At 43.5% G+C, this 22,265-nt stretch overlaps 1 protein-coding gene across 1 annotated transcript in view; it reads left to right on the top strand.

Moving 5' to 3' along the window:
• Nucleotides 1-22,009, top strand: part of mipol1 (mirror-image polydactyly 1) — a 71,616-nt gene extending 49,607 nt beyond the window's left edge. Inside the window, exons 11-14 of the mRNA XM_039009790.1 lie at nt 145-252; nt 5,047-5,150; nt 13,931-14,185; nt 21,043-22,009. Coding sequence (XP_038865718.1) covers nt 145-252; nt 5,047-5,150; nt 13,931-14,185; nt 21,043-21,109 — 534 coding nt within the window. The 3' untranslated portion in view covers nt 21,110-22,009. The remainder of the gene's footprint in view (nt 1-144; nt 253-5,046; nt 5,151-13,930; nt 14,186-21,042) is intronic.
• Nucleotides 22,010-22,265: the final 256 nt, after the last annotated feature.

Here is a 22,265-nt window from a genome sequence, read left to right as displayed (position 1 = left end):
GGGAAAGACTGGTGACGCATGTATACATTTAACTCTGCCTGCCTGGCATGCCGAGGCTTTCACTGCACTGCGATGGGCGAATTCCCTACTAATGTATTTCAAGTGATTATTTCCCCTTCTCTTCCTCTGGCTCTTCTTCCACAGTGCAAGCGGCTGGAGCAGGATCTCCTACAGGCGAGAGAGCAGAGCCAGACTTCAGCAAACAACTTGAGACACCTGACTGCCGAAAACAATCAAGAGCGTTCTCGGAAGGTAAATCTACCCCCCCCCCCCCCTTCTTTTTGCCCCTCTCGCAGAAGAATCCTTGCAAATTAAGGCTTTGAGCAGCACAGGTTCTCCTTCTCTAGGGTCATGTTCCAAATGTCACCCTTTTCCCTATATAGTGCACTACTTTTGACCAGAGAGCCCTATGGGCCCTGGTCAAAAGTAGTGCACTATAAAGGGAATAGGGTGCCATTTGGGCCTAGAACTCTGTGTATGAATACAAGGGGCTGTGTACATTACTGTGCCGAGCTCACTGCTGCTGTTTGCCAACAAGTCTTATATGGCCTCCCCCACTCCTACTACAGTATGCTGGGGTCTTACTTAGATACCAACCCCTAAAACCAGCCCTGCCCCCACACTCAAACACCCCATTTACATTTACATTTTCCTCACAGGTAAAATGGTATTGTTTATTCAACCACTCACTGTTTGCTTGTTTTTTGTCCTTATTTGGCCTGGTGATCTAAAGCGATAGAGCTGTTGGTTGGGGGATCCAACCAACTATTTGATGGGATTTAGAATGACATCATCAACAAGGGGCTAGGGCCGTAATGTCACACACACACCAACACACAAACGTGTCCCCTCCAGTGAGGTACAGGGTAAACACAAGACTGTTTGATGTCTTCCATTTATCTGATGAAGCAGAGCCCCCTATGCTTAATGTGGAGAGAGTGAGCTGTAAACATGCTCATTAGATAGGGCTAGCTAGGTGAACGGTATCACCCCACCGATGAGCCTGAAGTAGCAAGGTTGCCTGAGAGGTCAGCTGATGGTCCCATTACAAAAAGGATTCTCTGAGGATACAGTAGATTACACTGCTATATGTTTGCAGCCAGGCCTATTCTGACTAGTGCTTGCCTTGCTTGCAGGCTATTGCTCTGTCTGTAGTCATTCACTGCTCTCTTCTCCTTGTCCTTTGGCTGACTAAGCTCTCGAGTCACCACCATTTGGAATTGATAGAAAAAGCAATAAGGCACAGAATTACTACATAGCTAGCTCCCTTATTGTTGCCTCTGACCTATTCCAACAGCTACATTTTATACATTATATTACACATTATTTGATACATTATTTTATACTTTATATTGTCATAATGAACATTTGCTTTAGGATTTTCAGGTGACTACTCTCTCTGGGTGTGATTGCCACATTTTTGAATCCTTATATTTCACTAATAGAATTCATGATCATGAAAATCACGGCAATATTTGTTGGCCAGTATGGTGAAACGGACACACCAGATGTTTGTTGATGAAAACAATGAACACGTTTGTGACTAGGAGTATTGTGGTCGTTTTATTTATTTCAGATGACTATGATGAGTTCTTCTGCTTTAACTCAACTATGAGAACCTCCGTCCAGTCTTCTTCTGCTCTTTCTAAAGGCTGCTTGCTGCCAGTATTTGTACTCTTCTTTATTTCTTAGAAGGTTTCTCCACTGATGGCTTATTAAGAAATATATTACATTTTGTTATTAATGTAGCACTTGGTTTTTCTATAAATCCCCTTAATTATAGATTGGCTCCTGGGATTACAGAGCAGGGTTTTAATTTAAAATGAAACGGGAACAGCTGTCATAAAATTAGTCAACAGTGCCGGGAACAGATCCACAAAACAATTTAAAAACTCACAGATCTTTGATTCATCAATTGACATTTTACTTTAAAGAATCCAGCTGAGAGAAAATGACTTTTAAATTGATTTCAAAATAGAAAGGTCAGTGTCTTCTGCTGAAATTCATCTCGACGTGCAGAAAATGTACTCATTTTAAATCTATTTTTTCTATAACTGCATGAATGGACTCTCTGTATACTCATAACCTAACTGGTTTATTTTCTAAAGAATTATAGAAACAGGGACATGGCCAACCCAACATTCCCAATTTGTTTACATTTTAAGGCCCCCAGACTTGCATTTGATCATGATACCAAATTCTTCCCTAGCATGACTAAGTAATGTCAAGTAGAAGTGTTGTGGAGGAGCAGGCTGAATCTGAGCTGCTAGGGCTAGCTAGACGGAGGAAGCAGTCGTAATGATTAACTGCATTGGCGAGGCGGGGAGAGGAGCATTGCAGTGCGATTATTCTGGGCTGTCAGTGCTTGAAAGAAAAGCTGGTGTGCAAACACAGGTGGTTCAGGGCTAGGGCAGCCACTACAACAGACCACTTGAAATGACCTGAGCATTGAGAGCAATGAGAACCCCTCAACCCCGGCCCTCTCCTCTCCACCCCTGCCATTTCAGAGGGCCCTAAAGTCACAGACATCTACTCCGCTCAAGACAAGCCCACACACTCTCTCACACACACACAGAGCTTTAGGACCCACTTCCAGAGCGTCCTTGAGAAGACTGAAGAACTGGTACTCTCACAGGCACTCATAGATGAAAACATGATTTTTCTGTGTTTTATATACATTTCTATTCACACTGAGGTGGGAATAATACTGTGAAATTGTGAAAATTATGATAATGCCTTTTAGTGTATGTTTGGGATGGAGTTTTGGCCTGCCTGGTGACATCACTGTGCGGGAAATTAGTTAATAGACCAATGAGAAGAGACCAAACCTCTCTACCAATAACAGCTCGTTTTCCCCTCCCCACTCAGACCACTTTCAAACTGTACTAGCCAAATTCTTGCTTGAGAAATTGCTATTTTTGTTTCTTTAAAAAAAAAACAATCACACTAAGTGATGTAATTGCTGCCCAGAAATGATTTGATATTGAGCTAGAAACAGCAGCATTGGAGCTTTAAAAAATGAAAATAGGATCTGAAACCTACAGCTTGATACTATTATTTGTTGAAGACATTATCATGAAAGCACAGTCATCATACACTTGCTCATTAACTAGCCCTCGGTTTAATGTGAATGCAGGTACGTTACTTGTTGCTGCGGTCTAGTATGTCAAGGGCTTAGTTGCCAGGTGTGGTCTCTGGCTGTCGCTATCTCTTTGATTGATGTCCATTAACAATAGCAAGTGATTCAGACTGGATGACAGGAGGAGGAAAGGCAGTGCAATTTGACACTAGTTTAAATTCAATTATTCTAATTGGCCACTACAGATGAATAAGATTACGGAGAATGTTGAGAACATAGTCCAGAATCAAATATATATTAGATCTTCTATTTATATCCATCAACAAAGTCCACATCAGTCAATAGTTTGTTGTGTGTCATAACAGATGCAGCTTTCCATAGATTGATCTTCCCAGTTCCCACCGAGTCAGAAATGCCAGCCAGTCCCTGCTGCCAATCTGTTGCACTTTGGCCCCATCCGCCCCACCACCGGCTGTATGCCCTGCAACCTCCTGTACTGTACCTCTAAAAGGTCACGCTAGTTATTCTCCTTCACAGGACTGCCTGCCTTCATCATCACAACAGGTTAACCCGCTACTCTGTCAACCTCATTTGGATATTATTCTAATGAATGCTGATATAATACATATGATTAAAAGAAACTGGCTTTGAAGTCGAGCTCTCCTCCCTGTTGGTGAAAAGTACATATTGACTTTAGAGGTTGGCCTCTTTTTGATGTTCTCTTTGACTTGGGAGACCTTGGTGCCAGTAATTAGAAGGATGGTTCTGGAGACCCGAGGGGAAGCTGCATGTACTTAGTTAGGCCAAAGGTGTTTATAGCAGCAGACCAGACCCCAGCCCAGTGCTCATATGGTTTCAGCCTCTACAATCCTTGCCCAAGTCATAAAAGGCTTAAAAAATGAGGTGCATATTTTTTTTAACAGTTAGGTACTTTCTGAATTTGTCCAATAACCCTGTTGTCCAATTCTCTTCTCCTCTCACAGATTTAGACAAATCCCCTCCTAGCTCTCTCCCTCCTCCCCTATCACACAGAAGCTATAGATATTGCGATCATTTACAGTATGGCCCTGTCTGCCTTGTTTATTTAAACCTCCTCCATTGTTCCCTCCTCTCCCAGCTGTTGAGACCATAAATACATCTGTTTCAACGGCTGCTAATTAGCAGGGTCTTTATTGTGGGCCAGGTTTAACCACAGGGGTGCCCAGGACACATTCACTCACACACACACACTGTTTACCCAGCGTCCCCTGCTCCCACCCACCGCCGCGACCAGTCCCGCCGGCCTCCCTTCCCGGTAGGCCCTCTGAGTAGGTGCTGAGTGGAGAGACAATAGCATGAATGGGATCCCCTCAGAGCATCCTCATTGTGTTGGATGCTCCCTGTGTGCTGCTGGGACTGCTGGCGCTCTACATGCGCTGAATTAAAACGCAGTTAAAAGACATACGCTGCTACGCTGCAGACATGGATAGTTCTCTGTGTGAGAGGAATCAGTGATGTTACATTTGCAGCTTCGGCCTCAGTACAAAAACTACTGCGAGAACCGTAAAGAAGTGATAATTCAGCTGCATATAAACATGATTTGGTTTTGAGTAAACTACTTTTTCCAGTGTTCAAAAACGGAATGCATAAGACGTTTTATGAAAAGTGTGATAACTTTATTGTCAAATCAAAATGGTCAAAATGCAGGAGCATTTGTGAATGTCTTTCAGAAAGAGAGAGCCATTGATGAAAAACATTGATTCAACCACCCGGGCACAATGTCACTTGGCTGCTACAAGCTATGTTTGTCAAACTGTGATGGGATGTGTGTGTGTCTGTTCCTTGTGTTTTTACCAGAAGGTGCTGGAGATAGTGTTTGTGTTCTACACAAAAGATCAGTGATGTTACAAATAGTAATCATGTTCGATCTATTCATTGCATTTCTATCTGCATCATTCTGAACGGTCTGTCTGTCCGTTGTGTTGTAGTGTTACCAGGAGGACGTAGAGGCGGTCCAGAGAGAGAGGGACAGGGCCCTGGAGCACATTCAACGGCTGGAGGAGGAAATACAAACACTGCGAGCGTACCACAGGTGACAGACACACACTTCCCCTTTTAAAAATGCTACACCTTCACTATCATCTGCATAGAAGATTCAAATATAGGAATCCCTATCTGCATAAGTGAACATTCACAGTTAGTATGAATATATGGTTTATTGCTGCTTGGTACATTGATATGATTTCTGCTGTGGTTACGCAGCTCCAAGTATTGGATATTTAAAGGCACAACAGTGAAATATGATAAGCGATATATTAGTCCGCTTTGATGTGACTTAGCAGGATCTTAGTGGGAAGTAATTTGTGTAATCATATCAATAATATAATGTAATGCTCAATCGTGCATTTTTCCAATAGTATATTTTATGTAAACAAAAAGTATCCCATAATTTATGTAACAATTGTAAAATACTGACCCTAGTAATAAAGTATTATATTCCAGTGTAATTTTGAATCCAATTCTGCACCAATAATATTAGCAGCAGGGAGAGTGTTACACATTCATGGGACCATAGATCCTTTCAATTGTGTTTGGCTGAAAGAGTTGGGTGTGTCACACCTCATTTTAACTTCTTAATCAAATAAAATTCTGCACAGCAAGACAGATCATCGCTCTCCCACTTATTAAAAATGAGAAGCATGTTCTGAGCCAGCTCTCCCTCCAACATACTCAAGAAAATCCATATTAAGAGTTAAAACTGGACCTCATATGCAGTGTTTGCTCTGGATTGAGATAGCTAAAATAAGTAATTACACTCTAGTTAGACTTATAATATTAATCCGTGGGAACTTCTTTATTAGAAGTTTTGGAAAATACAGAAAAATAAGGAAAGGTTGCTTTTTATTTGTCTCAGCTTTAATCCGCCAATGACAGTTTTTGTCATTTGTCATTCAATGGAAGAAATGAACGCCTTAAAAAAGAGACAAAAAACATGGGACACTTGAACTTCCAGCAGTGTCGATATCCTTCATTGTGTATTTTCCGTTGGCTCAGAAAGTAGCCATTCTGGTTTGGTAACCTGCATCCTGTTCTTAATGTTTCCCATATTTTGATAGTACGTTTTCTCTTTTGGCTTTATCTGCATCTCATCTGTCATGTGGTTGAGTGTTTGTCTGGCGTTGGTGAACACGTTGTGACAGATCTATGGTCCTATTCCCACTACGAGATACGAAGAAGAGTCTGAGGAGCGGGGCGACGAAAGAGAATTCTACTTTCTAATTCTACCACATTACATCGTTGCCTTAACTTTCGTTGTGGATGGCAACAGAACATTTTGGTTCGCAGCTCAAATTGACTGTAAAATATCACTGTAGCCCCTGGCCATTAAGTGCAAACTATTCAACAATGACAGAAACCTTTCTTCTCAAACATATGACACTATTGAATAATGCAACCAAACCATATTACGCTCTTGAATAATGCAACAATTTACATGCTTGTATGTGTAGAAAATTAAAGGCTTTATTTTCTCGTCTGTATGCCACAAGACAAAATCTCAGAGTTACTATAAGAGCATGTCTTCATCAAGTAATGTTAGCCTATCACAAATGATATATTTTTATCAATATCATGCAAATCATTGCATATGGTAAAAGCAAATTGCGACTGTAAATGCGAGTATGAGTGAATTCACCACAATAAGCTGTTTTATATGGAAGCCCATACCCGCCACAATTGTTGTTTTTTTAATGATTTGTAAATGTGCACAATTAGTCTGTGCTTCAGTCTGATCAACTGTAGACTACTAATAACAACCACAGCTCCAGGTAGCTTAGAAACACCTATGCGCTCTGATCCCATCGGGGCCAGGGGAAACGTAGCATCGTGTTTTTATAGCCCAAGCTACAGTATGTATTTATAGCCTAAAATAGGCCCATTTATTTGTATTCTGAGAAAATGTGAATGTGATCAAATTTGGTTTATATTCACACTTCAGGTGGCTAGGCTACCTAGGCCTTTTTAATCAATATTATTGACTTGAATTAATCAATTAACACAATGATGATGACATACTTTATGAGTATATTTTTAATTACAGATGCAAAGGCCTATACGATGCAACCCTTCATAGCCCATATAAAACCGTTTTCTTTACAGCTGATTTATTACTGCTGTACGCTGCAACTTGGGTCCGAAGTTGGTTACGTTAGCCTACTACCAGATCAGGAAAAACTCTGGGCCCCTGGAAAACAATTCCATCCCCCCACCTCTGAAATCACCACACAATGTTAAAAATTAAGTGGGGACTACATTTGACATGTTTTTGGAAAATGTCTATAGATTTCAGCTGTTTTAAAAACATTTCTCAGCTATTACCATTTATACTGTAAGAATGTTGGCTCAACGTGACAATTTTGTTCACACTGCCCTGCTTTAAGGGGGAAACTGTCTGGGGTAGCAGTCAAGACGTAGCAAGCACGCAAGTTTACATTTGAGTAATATGTGTAGCGGACGGTATTTTTACCAGAAGTGTAGTAAATGGGAAGAGGCTCTATGAGAACACTAGTAGGATTTTCTGAAGCCCCCCAACTCACCCTGGCTTTACTCCTAGACACTGAGGACGACATTGTTTTCTCCTCTTCTCAGACAATTTGCTTTGTGTGAGAACGGGAGAAAGAAAGCGTGAGATAGAAGAGTGGGTCTTGTACTGGTCCTGTGGTGCTAGACCTTTATGTGGGGAACCAGCCTTCGAGGCCCAACAAAGCCCAGAAGAGAAGATGGCTCGGCTATGTGTGTCTGTTTGCTCTGAGGATTCACTGGCCCTCTCCATTGTGTCCCCAGGATAACAACACACCCAATCACATGAAAGGGAGGCAGCAGACGTCAAATAAAAATAAAGAAGAAGAGAAGGGGCCAAAACGCTAGCGACCGGCCAGCCTACCTCGTCAAAACACAGACTCACATTATGGGGTTCCATGTTCAGAGAAACCCCTGTTGATAAAAAGCAAAAATAGGGAGAAATGTACTAGCCGACGGGGGACAGTTGTTTTAAAGGGTTGACGTTGGAGGGGGTGGGCTGAGGGAGAGGGGAGACGGCCGGTGCTTTGTTTGAGACCCAGCCAGACCAGGGCGGTGTTCCAAATGTGTCCTAAATGCCACCCTATTACCTACATAGTGCACTACTTTTAACCGGAGACATATGAGCCCTGGTCAAAAGTAGTGCACTACATAGGTGAATAGGGTGCCATTTGGGACTGAACCCAAGGCTGCTGGAGGGAGTCAGTCAGCCCAAGCAGGACACGTATTAACACTCCGAACGGACAGACAGACGGCTCCCTAGGGAAGGCTGATTATAACGGAGGCTGAGTGGGTCGCACTTTAACACCTAAAAACTCAATAGTCATTAGCTTGGCTAGCAGACGGAAACAAGACAGGCTGCCTGGAGTTTCCTACTGGGGCTTCACTATATACGTTCATATCTGCACAAAACCCCGATGAAGGCTCCGCATTGGCTTTAACAGTAAAGAAGTATTTTTATCAACTTCCACTGTCCCTCGGGAGTTGCTGAATTTCCTCTTCACTTTCATGGGGCATTTTAGGTTCATTTTAAGGTGATACATAACGTACGTCACCATCAATCCTGACTAACAACAAGGAAAAGTTAACCATTGCCTCAGACTCAGGGTTAGCCCTTCCTTTTCAGTCTGTGCTGCCCAATACATTTGGCGGATTGTCTGGGAGCCCTCCGAGCAAGCTAAACTCCATCGAGATAGAAACGGAGGAAGTAATTCAAAACGCACAGCAGCACCCTGGCAAACTGCCGAACCTCAAACCCAAATTGGTTTGTGTTCCTACATCGTAGGCAGATGATAGAAACGCGTTATATAGGGACAAGCCAGTATAAACAACATGGACACTCCTCTCAGTCCTGAGAGTGTCTCACTGTGATTTATTTCTATGGTAGTAGGAGCCAAGATATCCTGGTCCCAGATCTGTTTGTGCTGTCTTGCCAACTGCTATGGTCTTTAATATATTGTCATGCCAAACATGACAACGATCATAGGAGTTGGCTATACAGCATAAACAGATCTGGGACCAGTCTAGAGCCAAGGTACTGAAGGTGGCTATCCTCCCAGTTAATGTGGTTTGGCTTGGGATACTGTACATGTGTCATAAAAGGTGAGGTGACCTGGCTGCCTCTCAGAGGTGCCAAGGTAGGTAGGTGACCGAACGTTATCCTGTCCAGTATGTAGCTTGGTGTACCTGTCTGGTAACAGGAGAGGTCTGTGACCAGGCTCTCTCTGCTGACCTTGTGGTTTATTTGTTTAGAGCCCAGAGAGATAAGTCTCTATTAAATGGTATTTTACATACCCAGCCCCTAACAATCCCCCTCCACACTAACCATTAACCATACATACATCCTAAAATGGCACCCTACACCCTTATATAGTGCACTGCTTTTGACCAGGGCCCATAGGGCTCTAGTCAAACGTAGCGCACTATATAGGGAATAGGGTGCCATTTGTGACATACCCATCTCTAGATTTGGAGGGCAGGTTCATTGAGCTCTAGCGTCTGTGCTGTGTTATCTGATTGGGGGACTTAATGGCTAACTGTTCTGCGTTGCAGACTGTTCTGTAGGTCACTGGCAGAAACTGGTGCAGAAAGCCACCATGTTCAGAAACACAGAATGAATAGTCATGAGCATTCTATAGATAGACACAGACGCACAAGAGCAGGTGGGGAGATAAGAGTGAGGAATCTGGAGCGGAGCGTCACTTGTTGTAAATACTGTACTTCATGACAAGAAAGTCATGGGAGCTGACTAGACCTATTTCTCACTCCAGCTAGGTATTTGGATGAAACACAGATGGATGAAATGTGATCAGATCAGTACAACAGGAACTTCCTAGCTACATTAAACCGACACTCGTCCTCATGAATGGAACGGGATCAGCTCTAACAGTACAGTACATGCATGGCCTTGTGCTTTTGTTGTTGTTGTTCCAAGGAGTACTTCCCATGGAAGTTGTCAGCACTATTAAATATTGGTGCTAAAATCCCCTAATTTTACTTTCATGTGATCACAGTAGCAGATTTCAGTTAGAAACACAACTTCAAATCACCTCTCATCTGGTTTGTGGTCTCGTTTAACCACTCTCTCAATAGGTAGCTCTCTGTGTCTCCCTGGGAGAACCTCAATTGGTTTTGCTGTCCTCTGTCCTCTCCTTGCCTCTTTTTGAAAAAGGTCATTGAGGAGTGGAGGCGAGGAGAGGAAAGGTTTCATTGCATGAAATGAGACTCCTCCACTCACGTGTCATCAGGCAACTAACGTTTACAGGGGTGAAATCCCAAAATAACGTTGTAAATTGATCAAAATAAATGTAGCTAGTTGTGCAAGACATTTTACAGATACAATGATAAGTAGCATATTGGTTTTAAATGAGTGCAAACAACAACTGATTCAAAGGTGGGCTGGCGGATTTTAAAACACTTCCGAAGCGCGAGGATACTCTTGTGCATCCTTTGCCGAAGTAGGTAATTAAGGAGGGGAGCAGACTCCTATGTTTGCCTACTAACGAATTGACACTCTCTTCGACCACTTATCGGTTTCCTGGTCACAGAGGAGTCGAGGAGAAGACAGACTTTTGCCCAATTCAGAATCTCCCCCTCCATTCTCTCTCCCTGCTTCGTTCGCTCTTTTGCTCTACCAGGAAATTAATTTGAACAGTTTGAGGACAATGTTTCTCTTTCCTGTTGATTGGTTTCCATGTGTGTTGTAAAGCGAGGGGTATAGTGTAGCTGCGGGGTCGAGGCGCGGTTGCCAGGGTCAGATAAGATAATCCATATTTAAGCAACACTCCCCTTCCCTCCTCTGTCCTTGTTTGTCACTGTCATCAGGCCTTCAGACCCAATATGTTTACATTTAATTAAACAAAGCACACAAACTTTACATCACTCCAATAGCTATCAATAGCACAGCTGAATTGATTACCCTCAGCTCTGAAAAACAAGAGGAAGCATTAAACAGGAGCTTCATCTTCCCCCTCTGAAACTCATTACAGGCCAGAATGACTGATATGATTTTAAAGCTATGTCCACACGCCTACCTGGAATGGCAGCAGAGACCTCCGGTCATTAATCTAGATTAGATTGTCAGCCGTCAGTGGACAACTGACTATAATGTCGCTCATAGAGCTAATGGAGGATAGAAAGGGTATTGTTATCTGACCAAACCTTATTACCTAGCTCAGGGCTCTCCAACCCTGTTCCTGGAGAACTACAGTCCTGTAGATTTTCACTCCAACACTAATCTAGCGCACCTGATTCTAATAATTAGCTGGTTGAGAAGCTGAACCAGGTTAGCTACGACTGGGGTTGGAGTGAAAACCTACAGGAGAGTAGTTCTCCACGAACAGGGTTGGAGAGCCTTGACCTAGCTAGTTACCTGCCCCTTCAATGAATGGGGTTGTTTTAATGTTTAGCTTTGAATTGATATTTAACTCTGCTGAGGTACAGTGATTTTTTTTTAATCAAGCAAATTGTGGAAAATATATAATATAAATCTTTCAGTTATAGAAGTGGAATGCCCTGGGGTTATTGCATACTTAGTTATATTGCAAGTCAAGGATTGTGTCATCCAATGGCCTTCACCAGATTGTTCAATGATGTTGATGATTATTATTTCTATTTTATCTCTGTGCGTCAATAACAGTGACTTGAAACTCTTGCTAAATTAAGGATCACATATTGGTCTTTGGAGAGAGAGAGAGCCTCATTTTCCAATCTCATTTTTAATCATATTGCCAGTGAGACATATTTTTCAAATATATTTTTTTAATTGATTGAACACATTCTTGTGGGATTGTCCAAAAATATGCATTGGAATTGGTTTGGGTTAATAACTGAACTGCGGACGGGCAAGGGTATTGTTCCTGTACTGTAATCGAGTGAAGAATGGAGTAATAAATCTGTAATAGGATTTGTCCCAAATGGCACCCTGTTCCTAGTTGGGTTCCTGAGGGGCGCAGCGGTCTAAGGCACTGCATCTCAGTGCTGGAGGCGTCACTACAGACACCCTGGTTCGAATCCAGGCTGTATCACAACCGGCCGTGATTGGGAGTCCCATAGGGCGGCGCACAATTGGCCCAACGTCGTCCGAGTTTGTCCGGTATAGGCCGTCATTGTAAATAAGAATTAGTTCTTAACTGACTTGCCTAAATAAATAAAGTTTAAATTAAATAAAAAAATCCCTATATAGTACTTTTGACCCATTGACCCCAACTCTGACTATGTATGCATCCAAAGTAAGGGACCATTTGGAATGCATACATAGTCAGAGTTGGGGTCAATGGGAAATGTTTGGTTTCCTCTCCTTCCCAATAGATAATGGGTTTTGTCAGCCCTTTACTAAGGTGAAGAGTACCCTACACCACCCTACCAAGCTCTATTGATAATATAACCACACCGATGTAGTGTTTACCTCAATCGTTCTCTTTTTGAGAGCTGCTTTCTCTCTTTATTTGAGAGATTCTCTCTCTCATCTCATTGGAAACACCTGTCTGCTTTCACCTTGCGCTCCTGTCTCAACCAGTTTGATGCTCTCAGTCACACACACACACACACACACACACACACACACGCTCGGTCATACTCGTTTGATGCTTTCAGTCAGTCAGTCCCGTCAGTAATGTACGGTAATATATTCCACTGACATTCTGCTGCATTATTGCCTCCAGATATTGTCTCATGTAGTGACATAGCGTTTGAATATTAAACGTGTCTCTTTGCCACGGGGTGTTAATACAGAATAACGTTCCCTACTGTCAGTTAAACTGCAGGCATGCTTTCATTGGTTAAGGTCAAGTTTCTGTCTGTTTGTGTTAGGAATGTGTCCAGCTGCACTCTGACTGCAAAGTCAGAAGTGTAGAGTAAAGGAGACTTGTTGGTTGGAAGCCTGTTCAGTGCATCATCCCTGTACTGCACTTTCAAGCTACAAGAGCTACTATTGTATCATTGCAGCGACTTCTCATCCTTCCTTTTTCTACAACCTATGCTGTACTTGTTGTAGCTGAGGTTGTTTTCAGTAGTTGTGCCTCTTTGGTGTTCAGTCGACCCAGTATGTACAAATATTTTCCTCCCACCGAATTCTAAGCCAAAGGATCACATCAATGTGTCAATCAAATATAATGAGAACTGCTTTTTTCAGAGCGCCTTGTTAACAGTCCTAACGCTGTTGTTGTTAGCTGACACCCTGTAGCTTCCTGAAGTACCGGTGTGTAGCTGGTGATGTGTTGACGTCCATGGTTTTACTGTGTAACATTTTAGTATCTGTGTAATGATGGATTATTGTGATGCAAGGGAGAATTCAATTAAGAAGTGGTGGAAAAAGTATCCAATTGTCATACTTTAGTAAAAGTAGAGATACCTTCATAGAAAATGACTTAAGTGAAAGTCGCCCAGAAAAATACCACTTGAGTAAAAGTCTAAAAGTATTTGGTTTTAAATATATTTAAGTATCAAAAGTAAAAGTATAAATAATTCAAATAGCTTATAATAAGAAAATCAGACGAAGCATTTGTGTTTAGTGAGTCCTCCAGATCAGAGGCTGTAGGGATGACCAGAGATGTTCTGTTGATAAGTGAGTGAATTGGACCACTTTCCTGTCCTGCTAAGAATTGAAAATGTACTGGAGTAAAAAGTACATTATTTTCTTTAGGAATGTTGTGAAGTAAAAGTAGTCAAACATATAAATTGTAAAGTACAGATAAAAAACGACTTAAGTAGTACTTTAAAGTATTTTTATGTAAGTACTTTACACCACTGCAATTAAGTATCATCTCGTTTAATTAATCTTATCTCTCCCTACAGCTTGCACCAAGCCCAATGTGAGTTAGGGACCACCAGTCAGACAGAGCAAGGGGCCTCATATCTCAGCTCTCCAACCCAGACCCTCCAGACCAAGCCCCTCCAGCCCAGGGAAGCCCCCTCTGGTCTGGCCAGTCCCCCCCACCAGCAGCCCCTCCTGGCTCAGCTCCAGAGAATGGCCTCGGAGCACCAGAACACCCAAGCCCAGCTACAACACTCCCAAGAGGCAGCGAGGGAGGCCAACGAGAAAGTACAGAAGTGAGTAGCTAACTAGAGCACAACTCTGCTTTTACAGATCCCTCAGTAATGACTAGCCCATGAAGAACTGCTACTAAATCAAATGTACTTTCTCGACATCTGAAAATGAAGGTCAAATCCACCACCGCCAATTTAGTTTCACTTAATATAGACACGTTTTTTAATCCCCGCCATGTTGCCCCATGACAAGAATTTGGTAAACGCATGCTCCTCCCTAGCCCCTGCAACAGATTCCCCACCCTTCCCATCCCCAAAACCTTCTCGCCCCCCATGACTCCTGCTGCACCCTACCCCCATCCTCTTGACTTGTGCTAGGGGTGTCCATGCTGAAGGATAGTTGGTTACTGGTTGTCTGGGAGGCCTTCTCTTCTCAGTCCCAGCCTGAACTCTGCTGCTCCTGCATCCTCCCACAGTCACACTGGAGCCACCCGCTCCCCACTAAACAAACAGCAGTCGCCCTGCTCATCTGTTTGCCTGGTGAATTAACAGGGGGATTGGGGGATGGTGATGGAGGGGGGGTGACAGTTCTCAGCACTGGGAAAGCTGAAAGGCTTCCCCCCCACACCCCTCAGATTGGGAGGGAGAAAAGAGGGGATTCTGGTTGGTATTGTATTTAAACGATCCTCACTGGAGGGCCTCCATTATGCTCGGAAGATCACACCGCGTCTTCTACAACCTTCACTGTAAATGTAAAAACTAACGCACACTTCCCGTATGAAGGCAACATTTTCAGTCCGCTGGCTCAACTGCTCTTGCAGTGTGCAGACTGGGAATAGTTTGGAAAACTGCAGCTAGCAATTACTTTGCGTGCACTGAACTGGTACTGATACTGATGTTCTGCACTTTTATGATTTTTATTTTATTTATTTTTTTACTACTGGTTCCTAGTGGAGGCTAACAAGGTAGTGTTAACAGTTTCAGAGCATGGTCTGGGACTGGGACATCTTTCAGTCAGATCCTTTCCCAGAAAGAGGCCTGTCAGGGTGGTTAGATGTGTCAAGGTGTGGAGGGTGGGTAGAGACTGCGGCCCAGGGCAAGGATGAGCAGCAGCAGCAGTAGCATCAGAAGACAGTCACACTCGACCGTTAACTGACCCCCAGATGGATGGCCCTGGTCCTGCTGGGATGCGTCCCAGATGGCACCCTATTCTCTATAGTGCACTAGGGCTCAAGTCAAAAGTAGCTCATTATGTAGGGGAATAGGGCACCATTTGGGTTGTGGTGGTGTGGGAGTCAGTGGGAAGCAGCTCTGACGCGGGCCCCGTCGCACGGCTGTGAGAAGAATGCACGAGGAGCCGAGTTACCTCGCTCTCTCCCCCCTTCCCCCTCTCCCCCCTCATCACCCCCTAGAGGACACGGCTTGCCAGAGGAAACGGAGAGGCGGCCCAGAATGTGGCACCTGAGTGCCGGGGGCTGACTGTCCTGCAGCTCCATTGATGGAGGGGCTGAGCAGAATGTCTAATGACCTATCTGAAGCTGCCTGCTGAATCAAAATTGGCCATGGAGGAGACGAAAGGACACAAAGACCCTTTTCATCAGGAGATGGTGGTCCTCGCCCGCTAGTTACGGGCACGCTGCTTACTGCTGTCTTTATCTCCCTCTCTCATCATCATCATCATATCTCAGAGCCTTTGCTGCTCTACAGTGCATTCGGAAAGTAGGAGCCTTTTTGTTACGTTACAGCCTTATTCTAAAATGTTTTTTTGTTTTTTTTATGTCCTCATCAATCTACACATAATACCCCATAATACTTCGACTCCGGGATGCTGGCCTTCTAGGCAGTTGCAAAGAAAAAGCCATATCTCAGACTGGCCAATAAAAAGAAGAGATTAAGATGGGCAAAAGAACACAGACACTGGACAGAGGAACTCTGCCTAGAAGGGCAGCATCCCGGAGTCGCCTCTTCACTGTTGACGTTGAGACTGGTGTTTTGCGGGTACTATTTAATGAAGCTGCCAGTTGAGGACTTGTGAGGCGTCTGTTTCTCAAACTAGACACTCTAATGTACTTGTCCTCTTGCTCAGTTGTGCACCGGGACCTCCCACTCCTCTTTCTATTCTGGTTAGGGACAGTTTGCGCTGTTCTGTGAAGGGAGTAGTACACAGCGTTGTACGAGAGCTTCAGTTTCTTGGCAATTTCTCGCATGGAATAGCCTTAATTTCTCAGAACAAGAATAGACTGATGAGCTTCAGAAGAAAGGTCTTTGTTTCTGGCCATTTTCAGCCTGTAATCGAACCCACAAATGCTGATGCTCCAGATACTCAACTCGTCTATGTGACCCCAAACTTGATTTGGTGTTATGTAACTTTCTTATGATTCATCGTTGTAAATGTTGAACATTGCATTTTCGATGTCATGTGTAACTGTATTAATTATTGATTATATACTGTATATTTTAAACACTTTCTGAGCTTTAAAACCTTGATAAATACTAACAAGTGTACCATCCATCCAGTACAATGCACACTCTACTGAAACCCTGGTAGCTTATATTTTACTGCTCTACTGCAAAAAGAGTCTGATTCGGGGTTGTTTAGAATGAATGCGAAGAGCTGCGTGTTTACTCCATCTTATTCCAGCTATAATTGTTGATTTTGCGACACTGAATTCTTAATCAGGATTTATGTTTTCTCTGGCTGCTCCCCAGCGTGTGTGTTTGGGTTTACTGGCCACCCTTGGTAAACAGTGTTGTTCCAAATCCCCACCAGTACACCTTGGACAGAGACACACACTAGCTGGAACTGTCTAAACGTGACAGAGAGGCTAATGCATATATTTAAAAATGCAACAAGGGGCTGCCCCATTTACACACAAGGGGGACAAGGTGTGTGTGTGTTTGTGTGTGTTTGAGAGGGGGGGGGGGGGGGGGGGGGATTTCTTGCCTCGTGTTCATGTTAACTAGTTAGGTGAGCCGTGTTTGCCTGTGTGTGTCAGTGAGTGTTGGCCTGTGTGTGTCAGTGAGTGTTGGCCTGTGTGCGTGGCCTGTACATTCAGTGGCTGGAGTGTTTGCATGGCCTTTGTGACTTGGACCTTTCTTAAACATTAGCAATCCTCTTGGCCTTATTTTCTCTCCCCATTGCTAATATGTTGATCTCTCCTCCACAGCAAGCTGATGTTACACACAGCGCTAGCCGCCGTGTCATCCTCACCACGCATAAATAAACACAGCCAGGTTTGCGGTGGTGATGACTCGCCATGTTGAGGAAAACAGATGGAGAATAACTTCCGGACAGACAATACCTGGGTCAGACCACTCCCAGATGCTGCCTGATTACCAGCCAGTCGGTAGAAACCCTTGGCAAGCAGATTGGCAGGTCACAGCTTAGACAGTCTCGCAGGCAGCGCAATTCTCTGGTTGCGTCACAATAATCTCTCCATCCTGCTGAAGTGTGGACTCGTTCACTACTCCCCACAAATTGAGTGTTTGTATGAGCTAGAGGGAGTTTCCATATACCAGTCATTTCTTTTCAAATCCATGAAGGGAAGTGAACCAGTGCACACTTTAGGGGAAAGGAGAGATCATTTTGACGCACCCTCGGGCTCTTTTCAGGTCATTACAACTGAGCTGCTGAGGGAAAACAATCAGTGCACCGTGTTTCAAAGATGAGAAGACCGCACTCCCTAAAAAATATCAGCGATGTGTCTTTCTTCCTTGTCCCTCCTTGTGTAAAAGGGTTTGTTATTTCAGGGGGTGTGCGTGCGTGGCACATGCACAGTATCAGGGATTTAAGAATACTATATCAACATCCACTCCCCCACCTTGCAAGTCAAGGTTACATTTAAAAGGTAACTTTGATATAATAGACTGCACATGATTAATTAGTTGTTTTAATAACTACAATGACTAAAGATTTAACTTGTGATTTTTGTTATGGTATATATGAAAAATCTAAGTGAAATTTTTTTTTTTTTTACAACTATTACAATACAGGAGCAGTGTAGCCTTTCCACTTGTGTCAAGTTTATTATTTCCGTATCAGTGATGTCACGGGGAGGACGGGGGATAGGATTTTCATGGAAAGAGCTTCAAATCCTCACTCTATAACAAAAAGCCTGCTGTATGCTGGGGTTCAGTCCCGGCTTTCTATTCTAATTTCATTCACAGTTGGAGATTTCTTCCCTGCCTAAGTGCTCCCAAAGTTTTGAATTCTACGGAAGAAGAATGTTTGCACTTGGAAGAAAACTTCCATTGCTTTATCAATTATTAAAAGAACATTTATTTTCACATTTTGTTCACTAGTCACGATGTGCTTGTGTCCTTCATGATTGAAGGGCAATTTTTGCTACATGTAATCTAGTTAATTTCCTCCTATTTAGCACCATGCTCTTCACCTGTCCATGGTGCTCCTGAAGATCCCATTTCATTTGGCTTTATCTGATTCTCTTTAGTGATATTATAACCATGGAATTAAACTCAGCAAGAAAAGGAACGTCCCTTTCCCAGGACCCTGTCTTTCAAAGATAATTCGTAAAAATCCAAGTAACTTCACAGATCTTCATTGTAAAGGGTTTAAACACTGTTTCCCATGCTTGTTCAATGAACCGTAAACAATGAATGAACATGCACCTGTGGAACGGTAGTTAAGACACTAACAGCTTACAGACGGTAGGTAATTAAGGTCGGTTATGAAAACTTAGGACACTAAACAGGCCTGTCTACTGACTCTGAAAAACACCAAAAGAAAGATGCCCAGGGTCCCTGTTCATCTGCGTGAACATGCCTTAGGCATGCTGCAAGGAGGCATTAGGACTGCAGATGTGGCCAGGGCAATAAATTGCAACGTCCATACTGTGAGACGCCTAAGACAGAGCTACAGGGAGACAGGACGGACAGCTGATCGTCCTCACAGTGGTAGACCACGTGTAACAACACCTGCACAGGATCGGTACATCCGAATATCTCACCTGCGGGACAGGTACAGGATGGCAACAACAACTGCCCGAGTTACACCAGGAACGCACACTCCATCAGTGCTCAGACTGTCCGCAATAGACTGAGAGAGGCTGGACTGAGGGCTTGTAGGCCTGTTGTAAGGCAGGCCTTCTCCAGACATCATCGGCAACAACGTGGGCACACAAGCCCTCAGTCCAGCACAAACCTACCGTCGCTGGACCAGACAGGACTGGCAAAAAGTGCTCTTCACTGACGGGTCACGGTTTTGTCTCACCAGGGTTGATGGTCGGATTCGCGTTTATCGTCGAAGGAATGAGCATTACACCGAGGCCTGTAGTCTGGAGCGGGATTGATTTGGAGGTGGAGGGTCCGTCATGGTCTGGGGCAGTGTGTCACAGCATCATCGGACTGAGCTTGTTGTCATTGCAGGCAATCTCAACTCTGTGCGTTACAGGGAAGACATCCTCCTCCCTCATGTGGTACCCTTCCTGCAGGCTCATCCTGACATGACCATCCAGCATGACAATGCCACCAGCCATACTGCTCGTTCTGTGTGTGATTTCCTGCAAAACAGGAATGTCAGTGTTTTGCCATGGCCAGCGAAGAGCCCGGATCTCAATCCCATTGAGCACGTCTGGGACCTGTTGGATCGGAGGGTGAGGGCTAGGGCCATTCCCCCCAGAAATGTCTGGGAAGTTGCAGGTGCCTTGGTGGAAGAGTGGGGTAACATCTCACAGCAAGAACTGGCAAATCTGGTACAGTCCACGAGGAGGAGATGCACTGCAGTACTTAACGCAGCTGGTGGCCACACCAGATACTGACTGTTACTTTTGATTTTGACCCCCCGCTTTGTTCAGGGACACATTATTCCATTTCTGTTAGTCACATGTCTGTGGAACTTGTTCAGTTTATGTCTCAGTTGTTGAATCTCGTTATGTTCATACAAATATTTACACATGTTAAGTTTGCTGAAAATAAACGCAGTTGACAGTGAGAGGACGTTTCTTTTTTGGCTGAGTATATATTATCATTGAACGAGATAAAAACCTCTCAAGTCCTGTGAAATGTTCCTATTTGAAAATACACAAAATATTCTTTAGTCAAAGCCAATTTCCCTACATCTTTGACCATAACATAATTCCAGTTGAATGCTTTTTAACTAAATAGCTAGGAATATTATTATTGACTCTGGTTTAAAAAAAAAAAAAAAAAAGTACAACCCGCCAATAAACATCCGTAAAATCACATCCGTATTTCAGTAGCAGACCCATAATAGTCTGGATAGCTTAAAATTAGAATGTGTGATGACTGCATGTTTTGGCCAGCTTCACATGTCTTGTTTCCAGAGAGCCAAAAAAGCAATGTGCTGTTTCCTCCCTCTCTCACCCAGCCTCTCGCTCCAAAAGCATTCCTCTCCTCTCTCTCACCCGCCCATCAATTCACTGTGATTTTCATCCTGTCAGGGAATCATTTGCTTTTCTTTTCAACCATAAGGACACCATTATTGTCCTGCCCCTCTGCCAGGAAAAACACTAGATCAGAGAGAGAGAGAGATGGGAGGAGAGAGAAAAGAATCAGTGTATTTGAATGATTTGTACAGTGGGTTTGGTCTGACTACCACTTAAAGAAGCGTCTACATCCTACCCCCGGTCTGCCCTGTAACAAGTGTATCCTTGTGTTTAGTTAGGGTGTGCTGGGCACCACTGCACCAGGAGAGGTGCATTCATTCCTCACACCCTCTCTTCATCTTTCTCTTCCCCTCTTCCTTACCCCATCTCCCTCTTTTCCTCACCCTGTCTCCCCATTATTACTCCCCTTCCCCTCTCCCCCTCTTCCTCCCCTGTCTCCCTCTCTTCCTCCCGATCCCTATATTTGGGGTTCCTCTACGTGTCTTTGGGTCATTAAAAAGCACTATATTAAACCCATGTATTATAATGAATGTTGTTCTCTTTGTCACCGTGCAGGTTGGAGCGACTGGTGGAGGTGCTGAGGAAGAAGGTGGGGACAGGCAACGTCCGGACGGTCATCTGACTGAGACTACGCCGGGGGAAGCAACAGTGAGTCCACTCAGTTCCTGGCTCTGTCCTAAATGGCACCCTATTCCCTATAAAGTGCACTACTTTTGACCAGTGCCCTACATCCCTATAGGACAAAAATAGTAAAGGCAATAGGGTGCCATTTGTGATGCAGCCCCTGTCTGCTCTGCCCGAACTGGAGCAGCCTGAGCGACCGTCCAGTCGAACGGCCACATCTGGTGTCCAGGCTGCCTCCCTGCCTGCCCAGACCCAGGCTGTTGTGTTTAACGCTGTGTAAACACACCCAAGCCTTAACTGGGCAAACAGTTGTAAGAAGTGCAGCACTCCAAAGCCTCATTCCAGGCTGGGCTCAAACTGAATCGTAAACTCTTTAACCACTTGGGTTGTTGGTTTGTTGCTGCCCACTCTCTTTTTCCCTCTTTCTTTCTTAAATTCGACATTTTACCTTACTAAAAATCATGTTACATTTGTTTTGTCATCAACTAAATTGTGTGTTGCTGTTTGTGTTGCTGCCTATCTATCTCTGTTACAAGGGAAATGCCTATGTGCCTTACTTTTATTGATAAAATATGTATTCTCTTTGATATCCCAGATCAATACAGTGTCCTGACATATACAGTATTTCATTGCAAATGTTAGTGCTGTATTGAAAAGGTTGCTGGTGCTGCCTGGATTCGGCATTGATGCTGCCGCGGGCCAAATAACGTGATTTATTTAGTCAACTCCATGATGCTCTCAAATCAAATAATTCATGGAATTTGTGATTTGAAGAACATCACCTATCAACTTCCTGTATTTTTGCATCTGTTGTATTATAAAGTTAGTATTGCTGTAATATTTTAATGACATTTTATGGTGTGAGTATTGTATGAAATAAAACATATAAACAACTGATAAAAAATTTGTTTCATCCTTTATTCTGGTAACTCAACACTATTTACTATACTCAAAGAAAAAAGGTGTGACATTATTAGCGGACACTAAAAATGTTGTTTTATTCTCAGGAATTTTCTTCTTCATTTTTATAAAGTACTTTCTCAACTCAGTCACGACCATTATATCCCTATGGATTGATATAAACTTCTATTTGAAGATAAAACTGTCTTTTTTAACACTTCTGTGTATCTAAGGTTCAGCTCTCAAAGTGTGCT

Source organism: Salvelinus namaycush, chromosome 15, assembly GCF_016432855.1.
Source record: "Salvelinus namaycush isolate Seneca chromosome 15, SaNama_1.0, whole genome shotgun sequence".
NCBI lineage: Eukaryota > Metazoa > Chordata > Actinopteri > Salmoniformes > Salmonidae > Salvelinus > Salvelinus namaycush.
This window is presented reverse-complemented; position numbering and strand designations above follow the sequence as displayed.